This window comes from Meleagris gallopavo, chromosome 3 (genome assembly GCF_905368555.1).
Source record: "Meleagris gallopavo chromosome 3, MGAL_WU_HG_1.1, whole genome shotgun sequence".
Lineage (NCBI taxonomy): Eukaryota > Metazoa > Chordata > Aves > Galliformes > Phasianidae > Meleagris > Meleagris gallopavo.
Genome location: NC_139406.1, coordinates 72,112,113 through 72,124,982, shown reverse-complemented (window position 1 = coordinate 72,124,982; position 12,870 = coordinate 72,112,113). Strand labels below are relative to the sequence as shown.

General features: G+C 41.0%; 1 protein-coding gene across 3 annotated transcripts in view; it reads right to left on the bottom strand.

Moving 5' to 3' along the window:
• The window catches only part of PTDSS1 (phosphatidylserine synthase 1), a 30,258-nt gene extending 17,481 nt beyond the window's left edge, over positions 1 to 12,777 (bottom strand). Inside the window, exons 1-5 of one of the 3 annotated variants that reach the window (XR_002113499.3) lie at positions 12,456 to 12,777; positions 7,274 to 7,365; positions 5,757 to 5,801; positions 3,510 to 3,634; positions 968 to 1,126 (exon numbers count right to left, since the gene is read on the bottom strand). Coding sequence is in view for 2 of the 3 variants with exons in the window: in XM_010709154.3 (XP_010707456.1) it covers positions 968 to 1,126; positions 3,510 to 3,634; positions 5,757 to 5,801; positions 7,274 to 7,365; positions 12,456 to 12,634 (600 nt within the window). In the remaining variant the exon portion in view is untranslated. The remainder of the gene's footprint in view (positions 1 to 967; positions 1,127 to 3,509; positions 3,635 to 5,756; positions 5,802 to 7,273; positions 7,366 to 12,455) is intronic. The other 2 variants (XM_010709154.3, XM_010709155.3) reach the window with 2 other exon arrangements.
• Between the last annotated feature and the right edge of the window lie 93 nt (positions 12,778 to 12,870).

Sequence of the window (12,870 nt, the reverse complement as noted above, 5' to 3'; positions counted from 1 at the left end):
TAGGAACACATCCTTACATTTTAGATGACACGTTCTACTAATCAACCTCTAGGTTACATGCAAATTAGATAATACTTGAAGAAACAAGAAACAATCAATCTGAATTCTCAAAACAAATTCAACAATAAGGACCAGCAATCCAAGCAACAGTCTAGTGATTGACTTAAGTATCAGAATGCTTTTACATCAAAATAGGATTTAAAAGTGTCAAAAGCCAACCAACTTAAGCACGTACTTGGGAGAACTGCTGTAAAGCTGGATAACAAACAAACAAAATAGTACGTGGTACCCCAAGCCATAGTACATGGTTCTATAATAGGTGTGAATTAGTTTAGATCCTGGATTAGAATAACTACATTTTTATGTCAGTGAATATGAATAATCAATGCTTTGCAGTATGATGAAAGAAAACAAGTGTGGCTTGTGTGAGGCTCTCAAGCCACATGATAGAAAATATCTCACTGCATTATGTCCTGCCATTCCATACAGACTTCTCCTCATGGGTCTCTCACTTTCTTTGCAACTCCTTTTTGCTGTACAGTATTCACAACTGAACAAAAATGTTCAAATATTGTTATATTTGGAGCAAGGAGAGATAGTAGATACTGCAAGGTGAAAAGGGTAATATATGATCTAAATCAGAGTATACAAACCAGCATCTGAATTCACAAGAGCGTTGGCTTCTATAGCAGCAGAAAGAGTAGATGGCACCAATATACTGGCTGAGATTTCCCCCCTTTCAGATAAGAGTAAGCCTCCTTTTTGGTAACAGAAAGCCATCATCTGCCCAACTTACCTAAAGCCCAAAAGCAACTGCACCAATTGTTTGACATCTAGTTGATAAGGCTTAAAATATAAATTTATACTGAGAACTACTATGTCATTCTTCTAGTAACAGTCGTGTTTTCCCCCAGAACAATTAAAGTCCCACACATTTTCTTACACTTGAGATAAGTGAGTGACTTACCTCAGTGAGCTCCCAGGTGATGCTAATAGTCCAGCACAGGCCATAGCTGCGGATCAGTAAAGCCTTCATTGCCCAGCCCCAGAAATGCCCAAAAGCAAATATATCAAAGTGGCTGAGGATTCTCTCCCAAGTGATAACATGGCAGTTCACAGCATACTCCTGTTAAAGACAGAATATAAAAACAAACAAAAAGCCTTCAATAAATAGACAAATGCAGAAATGCTAAAATGAAGTAACTACTTTCTATCCAGTGCCATAAAGATATTATTCCCCTTTTTTCTCCTAAACTCTGTGGGAAAGCTTGCAGTGTTAAGACTCAGTGTTACCACGCAGTTCCAATTCAAAGAGAGAGAACAGATCATGCTTGGAGGAGCATATATTTCTTAGGTAACAAAGGAACAGCAGGAACAATAAGATCAATAACAAAAGCAGCAGTATTTGAAAAAACAGATTCTTTGCTTTTCTTTTGGAGTTCTGATTTGCAATAACCACCTTTCCCCATTGTCATGCTGTCTCGTAGTCAGAAATACTCATTGGTGGTTAATTCTCACCAGTTTGAGACACTAAGATATTAATCTCAATATTCACTTGGATATCTTTTTGTCTTCCTTTCCTTACTCAATTAACATATTCATATTGAGAACGTTCAGTCATAGGACTGAAGGGAAAAAAATAACAATCAAAGTGAACTTAGAGCTCACAAAAAAAAAAAAACCCTCTGCTTTCCAACCCTCCTAAAATACACATTGCCACCTGCAGGTGACAAAACAGCACTGCTCAGTGCTGCTGAATTAAAGGATTCAGGCCCAAACCATGATCAAGAATTGATAGATAAATAATTAAATCCTGGTCTCCATGAGGACAAGAACACAATTTCACACAAATACATTGCCCATCTCTTACGCTCCCTGTTAAGAGGCAGCTAGGTCCCACTATGAAACCACAAATGTTCCTTGCCGGTGGTGCTCCCTGATGATAAAGAATGACACTGCTTCTTGCAGATGCCATTGCTGTTCATCATTCAGAGAAAGGTGTGCCACCTGTCCTAAGGAATGCAAAGTTGTAGCTTTATCACAGATACCCAGAGATTTGAAACTTATTTGCTGCATTCCAAGTACAACTGGGAACACCTTGGCATAGGAGTTGGAGAAATCCACACATACCAGAGCTGCTATCTACATTTCTTTTTCTTTTCTCTCATACACATATAGAGAAAAATATCCAGGTTCAAATCCCAGGAAACACTGAGTTGAAGACACTTATGTATCTTGGTCTACATATATACACAATACCTAAAGCCACTGTGTTTCATTTCCTGAACAAAAGCACAAGAAGCACAGAACGTACGTAAAATGGAAGCGACAGGCTCCTAGTTACATCATGATACCTGACATTTGTGATGACTGGATGCAATAAGGTTACCATAAAAGCAATTTTGGAAAAAAACCTTATTCTTCAAGTCTCTTGCCCTGGTATACAGACTACAAGAGAAAAGCTTCTCTGCTTTTATTTTTATGCTGTACCGTATCTTTTCAACTGCACCTCTGCTAGTCATACAGTGAAATGTGTTTAACTTCCTTTCATTCTCAAGTACAACCTGTGTTCTTCCTTTTATTCTGCCAGTACACCAGAAGAGACCAAGCTGCAGCCTTCATTATTGTTGCAAATTTATTCCAACTTTCTTTAAGTGATCATATCAGGATCAACAGTACAGAGTCAAATTTTTGCCACTACAGTCAGGACACCCGCTGTACAGTAATCTGGCAACAGTGCTACTACTGGTCCTCCTCTGACCTGAATCTATTTCTAGCTCAAGTGACAGGAGTGCCAGGTGAGCCTGGCTTATGAACAGACTCTACATGTCAGCTCCCTTTTGTTGCTCAGCAACGTCACAAACCCCCATGCACAGGCTGCATTTAGGAATGTGCCCTCCCAGCACCTTGGCAGCAAGCTGTCCATGCCTCACCACCACCACATATCCTGCAAACCAAAGTCACAGTCACCTCTGGATCTTCGAGCTGCACAGTATACTGCAGTAATACAGCAGATTAACTAAGGTGCAACATCTGAAGCATTCAGTTTTCCACAGAAGGAGCGTATATGCAGCTCTCACTATCAATCAACTAACATAAGTGCACTGTAAAGATTTCCATTCTTTCTTACATGCTACAGGGCAGAGTTCTGCAGCTGCCGTGGTAACTGCCATTGGCAAATAGAAACTTACTACATAAGACAATCAGTTTACTTGCTTACTCTTGGGGGCAAGAACAGATGACAGCAGATGACCATGGTGCAGAAAAACACAAAACAGAGAGCAAAGAGATGCTGCTCAGGTGGAGCACCTCGATGTGACAGTAAAGGGTAAACCAACAACTCTTGCTTCTCCCTAAAATAACTCTTTTCTGGTACTCAATTGTTCACACCCTCTTTTGCAATGCAAGTTTGTGCCTGTCATGTCAGCAAATTAAGATGCATTCCTTCCCACTCAGGTAGAACACACTTAAGTAGCCAAAATGCCCAATAAAATGCCAAGGATACATACCATAATGTCTGCTTCCCTTGTGGCATATCGAAGATTAGGATCCAGCCAGTACATGACTGCTTTTACCTGCTCGAAGTTAAGGAAGAGCACGAACACCAGGAACAGAAAATACAGCACACTGAGACCTGCAAAAAGACTTTGCTTTAGAATCACACACATAAAACTCCTTGGGCCACAGAGTCCAAAAAGCTGTCTTCCAACTGATACCCAGTGCGTGCCTGGTTAGCACAAATGAGTTTTCTACATACAGCAGTTACACCCAAAAACCTAAGGGACAAGTGAGGTGATAATCTTTGAGCAACTCAGCTTTTCTTTCATATCACCTCCTGTTTCTCATTATATAATATACACTCAACCAAAAAGCCAAAAAAGAATCGGTCTGGATAGTTTCAGCACAAGTAGCACAAGCCTGTGATCAGATAGTTCTGCAGTAAATGGTAGATTAGGATCACAGGATTGTTTTTTTTCCAACACAAAGATCAATGTATTAATCCCACCTGGCAATTCTGAGCTGCGCTTACAACACAGAACAGCTACAAACATAAACCAGCATACTGGCATGATCAGTTAGCTCTGTGAGTTGGAAAATGCACTGTTTCAAACTTCTCAATATAAAGATAACGATATGTTTTTACACCACTATACACTATGAAACACTACCGCATTTGAGACCATCTCCTCTTTCTTCCCAATGCCAAAATACAGCTTTATTAAAAGAATGAAAACCTGTAAGAAGTTAAAAAGAGTCCTGCATAGACCTATGGATAGACCAAGGTGCTTATGGCAGCACATCTTTACATTATTCACAAGTTCACAGACATCTAAGACCACGTAAACACTAACACTAGTTCTATAGTCTAATACTCAAACTTACTTGTGTCCTGCAATGTCACGGTAGGCAGAAAAATTAACATGAGTAAACTTAATATCTTCCATCTAAAATAAATTATAGCATTTCTTCAGGGGAAAAAAAAAAATTGCAACCGGACATGAAGTTATTAACTGCCAGAGTGTGCAAGAGAAGTTCCATTCAAGTGCACACGCATGTACAGGAAGCACATACTGCCCTCTGCAGTGCATCCTGAAAACACTACAGTACACAGATGCTCTGGATCCACAAACACTGGCATGAGCACAGCCTGCAGGTGGGATGAATCCCGAAACACCAAGGACATGCTACTCTTGCCTTTCACATACTGCACAGGTGTGAGAGTTCAGGCCAGAAGAAGCAGAATTACAGAGGGGAAAATGTTGCTCCTGAATGTTTGCAGTTTTTCCCGCCAGAAGTACAGAGGCTCTGAGAATGTTCTTTTACTTTGTATTTGTTCAGAAGGGAGCAGTAGGACCTGTGTTTCCCCCAACAGGATCAGGATTCATTAAGGAGTACTATCTAATCAGCAGTACCGCTCAATGTCAACAGATGAGTAATCAACCAATTTTGGAAGCTACTTATTTTTAGCTACGTAAGGTGGCCTGAGAGAGAAGTTTTCATAATCCCTTAAAAAAATAAATAAATAAAAGAGGGATCAGCTTTTAAAGCAAATGTGCCTAATTCTCTGTAAGCAAGTTTAATGGCTAGGCTATGCTCTGTGAACTCTGAATTATGTACAAATACAATTTCTTATGCTTTTGCCATGTAATTCAGATGTATAAGGATCAGGATTTCACTCTAATTTCTCTAATTAATGGAAATATCCTTCCCCAACTATAAATGCAATTAATATTTACACTAATTTTATGAAAGGAAAAGTTAAAAAGTAAAAAAACAAAACAAAAAAAAAACATATTAGGAAGACAAACATATGTTGAGCTGCACAACTCTGCCTTGTAAGAAATAAAGGAATAGCACATTTTGTAGATAATGAAAAGAAGTGCCTTGTTGAACTGGATTTAGTCAGAAGTCAACTAGCTCATACAACAGTTACAAAAACTTTTTAGAATGGGACGAAATGATGCTAGAGAGGGAACAGAATTCTTTGTTATAATCCAGTTTTGTCCTAATTAGAAGGAATGCTCCTTCTCTGACAATTTAATTTACACCATCTTGACACAGAAACTCCACTGACATTTCCCAACATAATTAAGAACAGATTATCAGTAATTGCTCAGAAGTGGGAAGGAAGAGTTATTCACAGAAGTATAATGCACAATTATATTTCATGACAAACCTATTCATCTCATCTGGGGGGAGGAGTGGGGACTATCAGTCCCACAGAAGCACCACATGAATTAGGAAGACAAACTTACCAAAAACCATTCGCCATATTGCAGGGTGGGGGCGTGTAAAAGGTCCTGTGGATAGTAAACAAAAAGCCTATTACAAGACAGTCAATAAGTGCCACACAATCTGTTTCTGAGTTCTCATACGAAGATTTGGCACAAACATTGAGAAATTCTCCATCAAGGTGTATAACATACCATAAAGTTTGGGGATCCTTGCTGTATATTAAAAAAAAAAAAAAAAAGTGGCAGCAGCAGAACTGAGAAGGACAAGACACTGCCTATTGGTAGGACAAAGTGTTCAATTATTTTAATGGGAGCTGCTTCCAAAACAGTAATATACTACTTGCTTAGCAGATACTTTATCTCAGCTAAAAATCCCCCAATCTGGATTCCAGACCACAACTAAGACATGGCTTGCTATCACTAAAGTCATCAAATACAATTTTTTGTGCATTATCAAAGAAAAATGGTGCTCAGCCTTCTAATGACTACTAAAATGTTAACAAACAGGCATACAAAAAAACCTTGCAGACTAAATACTAGACATCTAATAGGATTTAAGACACCTGTATTCTTTACCAGGATCACAATTATATACTTTAGAACCAGTGATTACACTGACTTTATTAGATCAAAAACCTCTGAGCCCAAAAAGCAGAAGAGGTAAGTCTGGTTTAGACATTTCCACTTTGGCATGAATTACACATTTAGGTCACAAGAAGTGGCTGAATTTTCAGTGCACACTGAGGATCACTCTTTCACAGTTATAAGCATGAAATTCATTTTTCTCTAACATTCAGTTTTTCAGGGATTACTTTTGAAAGCCATCAATTAATGAGGTTCAAACTCAAGAAAAATACATTCCAATCCTGAACTACAAAGCAGTCATGAGCACAATCACTGTTCACTTATTTCTGGATGCTGCCACCCCTGAGATTCTTTGCAGCTGATGCAATAATTAATCTCTTGCAGACAGAAATAAGCAAAAATTATAAATAAATCAAATCAGGAAAGATGCCATTTCCTCCACTGGATTGTCACCCAAACGATTTGTCCCTTTTGTACTTTCTGCTGCCCACACAATTACCAGAACTTTCATCTGACTTTAATTTCTACCAAACAACTGTGATTTTACATTGTAATATTATTTACATGGCTTTTAACTATCACTAGGTGATTTATGTACCGTGCTACATATCTAAGAATTTATAGAATGACACTGCTAAAAGTAAAGGTAAATTCATTTAATGCATTTCTTAAGGATCTGGCAACATTATTAGCAACTGTGAGCTGTGACTGTGCATCTGCAAATATGGACACTGATTGTGAAAACCTGACTTCCTTGTTAGATAAAGACAAGCTATAAATAACTTATCTCCCCTCAGAGTGACTGGAACCCATTTTTAGACTGTTCTGTAATACAAAGGAATTCAGAAGTTAAAAAAAAATACATTTCAAAGAGGTACTTCAATCCAAATAAATGTAGTGGCAATAAACAGAAATTTACGTGTTGCAAAAAGTGATGTATGAACCTTACTCACCATTGGGAAAAGCTAGAACACTGATGATTAGAAAGAAGAAAATCACAGAGAGGATACCCCTCCAAATATTTTCCTCTGGGACAGAATCATCCCTGAAGAGACAGAGAGCATCAAAGTGTTAAAGTGTCATTTTAAGGTTGAAGTTGAAAGACACTGAGTATATCATTATTTAAATGAAGATTACATAGAAAAAAGTACAAGAAGTAAGCATGCTGGCTATGTACCAAGTCAAGATAGGAATTGCACTGAGTGACTTTCACTGCACTTCTGGCTATCCCTGTTTTTGTGGTCTCTGCAATCCCCTTTGTTCCCATGGCCTGTTCCCAATGACAAATACCTGGTGCAAGTGCCAGGACAGGGCAATTAATTATTATAATCAGCATTTAATATTCTAATGCCCCAGCTTCCTGTACCCTAGTCACAGCCCAGAGAGTCCCTTTGCTGGGGCTGGAGGAAGCCCACAGAATAGTTTCTAGGGTATGTGAGGCAAAGTACTGCGTGTAACAGTGACACAATTGAACTTAAAAGAACCCGAGGAAAATATTAACCCGTTTTGTGATCTATTAAGCCATAGATTTGAATGAAATACGAGGTAACATTTGTGCTATTATCATATTATGGCCAGAAGAGAGATCTAAGAATTCAGTTTGGAATAACAAGGCACACTTGACTGAGCTCCTCTTTCTTTTCGAGCTGTGAGAAAATAAATGATATAGAGCAGCGAGATGACCAAAAAACATCTGCAAGTCTCATCAGCTGTCAGCTTCTAGCAGACTTCAGTAATAGGCATGGAAAAACTTCCAACTATAATAAGCACATTATTAGTAACATATAAAGTAATATTTAACAATGTATCAGCTACTACTACTCCAAGTTTTACTATCTTGGTACTTTTATGTACTTGTGGTCAGTTTATCTATTTAAATAATTATTTTATTTATTCTCAGTCTGTGATATAAATAAAAAAAAAAATCCCAATCAGTGTTAGAGGGACTACAGCTCTTCCTGGTAGAGCATTTGGCACATTGCTGAATGGTTCAGCAAAGAATCTGTGACAGATTGTGTTCCACCTTAGATATATGCTACAGTCATAAAATATTTCTCACTTTGCTGAATTATTTTCCTTTCCCTCAAAATTGCACCTTAACAGTTCCATAGCAGACCCTCATCATGATGAGGCACTTAAGCACTGTGTTAGTTCATCTGTATGGCAGGAAAAAGTACATTAAACATGAATGGTTCCTCTGCAGGCCTTTGGGATTCCATACAGCATTTCTCTCAAACCAGCTGACTCCAGATACACCAGTCATTTTCCTGCAGCCATGCTGCACAGGCTGAATCCTGAGCTCCTGGCCTTAACTCTGGCATCCTTGGCAACCCCAAAAGCCTCATGTCATCCACAGCACTTCCAGACGGAGCCCCAGATTCCAACAGCTCAGACGAAGCCATATTCCTGCTTTAACATACACAAATAACACACACTCACATGCTGTCACTGGTGTCATCGAGTACGGGGATTCCTTATTATTTTCTGAAGGGATAAGAAGTTACTGAAATCATATCAGCATACAGTTCAGTGCAGCCAGATAAGAACTGAAGGACAGTACGATCGCATCAATCGATTCTCACTCCAAGGCCCTCACCTCTGCTTATCAGCATTCAGGGTATCACTCAGTTTCAGGAAAGCTGTTCTAATCTTATTGGTTTAGGGGGAAAAGAGTGCCAGAGAGATATTGCACGAAGCGTTAAACCGCTTCTCATTCCAAGTGAGTGGTAGAAGCATTTCACTTTGGTCAGAGTTACCTTTGAGAAGGCATAGACACCCCATCTCCTTGCCAGAACAGGTAAAAGCAGGCAGCAGTAGGAGATATTTAGGATAAGAATTACAGCGCTTTCCTGGAAGAGTTATTTTGGGGAACACCAAAAGAAACAGAGAAGCAAAATAACTGTCAGAGGAAAGAGGCAATCATGACAAGCTGCAATCAGGAAAATGTGCTAAATCATCTCTTCACTTTGCCTTAGGAACTTTGATGCTGACTTTGAAATATAAGCATTCACGCAGCACAAATGAAGCTTGTGTGGGAGGGCAGAAGAAAATTCTTACAGCTTAAACCCACTTCACAAATGCATTTTTCAAGTCTGGTGCTTTCTGCATATAATAAAAAAAGCGAAGTGTATCATATCAGCACAACCTTTTCCTCTCTCTTGATCTCACTGTTCCAGAGCACTGTAATAAACTAACACGTTACAAAAACATAAGAAGTTATCACATCATAAAAGAAAAAAAAAAAAAAAAAGAGGACACTGAACTGGAATAAAAATAGTTAGAGCACTAAATTTAGAGCAAGTGGGAGGAAAAGAGAGAGTCTTCCAAAAATGCACCTAAATGCATAATAATCCAGTTTGAACAAAGGGATGTAAAAAACTACAGTTCAACACCCTCACAGGTCTTGTTCCTGTTCCTATAAAGCCACGCACTTCATGCTAGAAACTGCCAGTCTGCCACCTCCCTCAGTCCTTCCTCCAGCAGCAATCTGCCCTCTTGCAGGGCCACCATTTCCCTTCTCAAGGGAGGAAAAGAACAAGGAGAGCTAGAGCCACTCCACTCCTCCGCTCTGGGGTGCAGCCTGGAAGCAGAGGAGCCGCTGTCTGGCTCATTCAGCAGGAAACAAGCAAGGCAGCTGCAGCCATTGTCAGAGGCACTAGAAGGATGAGCTTTAAAAACAGATAACCCACTACTCCACACTTTAAAATGGAGAAGTTAAAAACACGTTTCTTTCTCTGGATTATGATTACTGATATGAGAATGTTACTGCTATCTGAAGCAGAGTTTCATCATCAATTGTCAGCTCAAAATCAATATCATCTTACTCTCATTGATCCCAAGGGAGATTCCACACTGTGGCTTGCTGCATCCAAGGGAAAAGTATTTTCTAATTTGACCTGAACCCTCTTGTATTCCTGACACTGAACAATTACAGAAGAGGCGGGAGACTTCAAAGGAAGCAGAATTTCCTCTAGTTGCACTGCAGTTCCTGAAAACAAAAATAATTTACTGAAGATGAATGTATTGTGGAAAATCCCTTGCTTAATATAATTGATCAGAGGTGCTATGGAACAACTGACAGCAAAGAGGAAGCAAAGAAGAAGAATCTGTCACATCTTAACTATGCACAGTGCTTAGAGCCCTTGAGGTAGAAATCCAAATGCAGTCACTGCAGATTCACACAGTAAGCTGGTGGGAGTAGGAAGATGAGAGCTGGGAGCACACGCTGATAGCACGTTGGGTACTATTCCCTCTCCACCTCAGCTTCTCAAACAGAACATATGGTTTGGGTTGTGTTCCAAATAAGGCAACAGAAGCAGCATGTTGGTATCACCCCCACTTAGACCCCATAAACGCCTGAGACAGTTGGAGATAGCAGAAAAGGAGGAAAAAAAATTAACACAAAAGAAAGCAAACAAAGAAAAAAGAGTAACTCTCACAACCTTCTCTTCTCTCACAAGAAGAGAATAAGAGAAGAGTTAAAGAGAAGCTGATAGTACTTAAACACAGGAAGTGAGGCAGAGAAGAAAGGCAGATAGGGAGAAGAAAATGAAACCGAAGTCAGCTAGAAAGCTGCCAAGACAAATGGAAATAAAAGCTAGCAATCCTCTTGGGGAACAAGTAGCCACTACGATATTAAAGCAATATTCCCAGGGCCATGAAGACTCTGTAGTTCTGAGCTTGCTGGCTGACTCATCCTCTACTTGGAAGAATTAAAGGTAAGAGTCCTTTCTTCTCCCAAAGGTGAGTGTTCAATTCCATTAATCCTTCAGAATGATATTTGAATGAGAATTCCCTAGTAACTCATAAATTTGACCTAAATCAGCCCTACAACAGGACAAGTTACCAGATGGAGAGACAGGGCCCTCATAGTAAAGATTCCTAATTTAATATCATACCAAAGCATAGAAACATACTTCTAATTTAAGAATTATAGAGAGATCTCTCAGAGAGTCAGCCTCAGCCAAGATCTTGCCACCTGAGTAGAACAAGGGGTGTGTTTATCAAGAATACCTTCACCGGGGCCATATACAGAAAGCAACAAGAACACACACACTGAGGGACATGTGCTGCTACACTCTTTTACATTTCCTCATGCTATTTTCTCAGCTCAGACATGATTGTTACTTCTGCGGCTGATATAACCTACCCATTGGAATCTTTAGAGTAATACAAATGACACACCAAATTGTATCACAGTCCTAGACATAAATAATGATGTTCCACTGACAAAGGCTACTGCAATCTGAGATTAAATACATATTACAGCACTAAAGAATCAATGAGTCCAGAACTCAATGCACTAGTTTAGTTAGAACCTCACAGGAATCACTGTTTAATCTTTTCCAACCTCAATGACTCTGTGATATTGAGTGATGTGGTTTTAGTGGGCATGGTGGAAGTGGGTTGATGGTTGGACTAGATGATCTTAGTAGCCTTTCCAAACCTTAATGATTCTATAATTCTATCAGAGGTTGCATGACATCGCTTTGAGGAGGATCATAACACCATCACATCCCCAGATTCATTCAATAGGAGGAGTAAAATGTATGGACAACCTGGAAAAGCAGTGCAGCATACCCCACGGAGAGCACTGCTACATCCGTTGTTTACAAACAAGGCTCCTGGAGTTACCTGTGCCCACTTTCAGCTTTATCACCATAAATGAGTGCAGCAGTGAAACCCACAGAGCTTTTCCTGCGGTGGGGAAAGGACGTGGCCGAGCTTATCAGAACAGGGGCCTAAGTCAACGTGTGATTACCCTCAGATAAAGTAAGTTACGTGAAAACGAGAGCACAAAGCAGCCGCTTCTGCCCGCTGCACACTTGGTAAATTATCTACTTGGGTGATGTCATCGCTGAGCTCCTTGATAGCCTAAGGAGAGCCATTTTTGGCGACTGCTCAAAGCACACGCTCTTTTATTTTTTTTCGTAAAGGAAGCCGCAAAACGGCAGACAAGCCCGAGGAGGGGGAGTGGCAGAGGACGGCCGCCCAGAGGAGGCTCTCCCCGCAGGGCTCCCTCAGAGCACGGCGCACACGGGCCCGGTACTGCACAGCTCCCGCCCTCACCCCGCGCGTCCCCTCCTCTCCTTCCCCCTCACCCCGGGGCGCGGCGCGGGGACGGGGCACCCGCACCTGGTGAAGGCGAAGGCCATGAGGCTGAGGATGGTGAAGCTGAGGAGGGTGATGGTGTGCGGCCGGTAGAAAAACTCCAGCGTGATGTCCTCCACCTGCTGCTCGTTGATCATGCGGAAGTGCAGGCGATAGTTCACGTCGTCCTTGCTCAGGGTCCGGCTCCCCACGCACGCCGCCATCTCGATCCTCTTCCCCTCGGCCCGACTTGCCCGAGCACCGGCGACGCCGCCGCCGAGGGGAAAACCGCCGCGCCCGCCGCGCCGAGGGGCGGACCCAGCGCTGCCGCTCACCCACGCGACGGGAGAAGGCGGGGGGGTGGGCGGAGCGGAGCCGCCTCCCAGTGGAAGCGGTGGGACGGACCTTTTTCCCCTCTGCCACCCCTCTCCCCTCTCCCGAGTGGTCTCGCCTGCTCTCT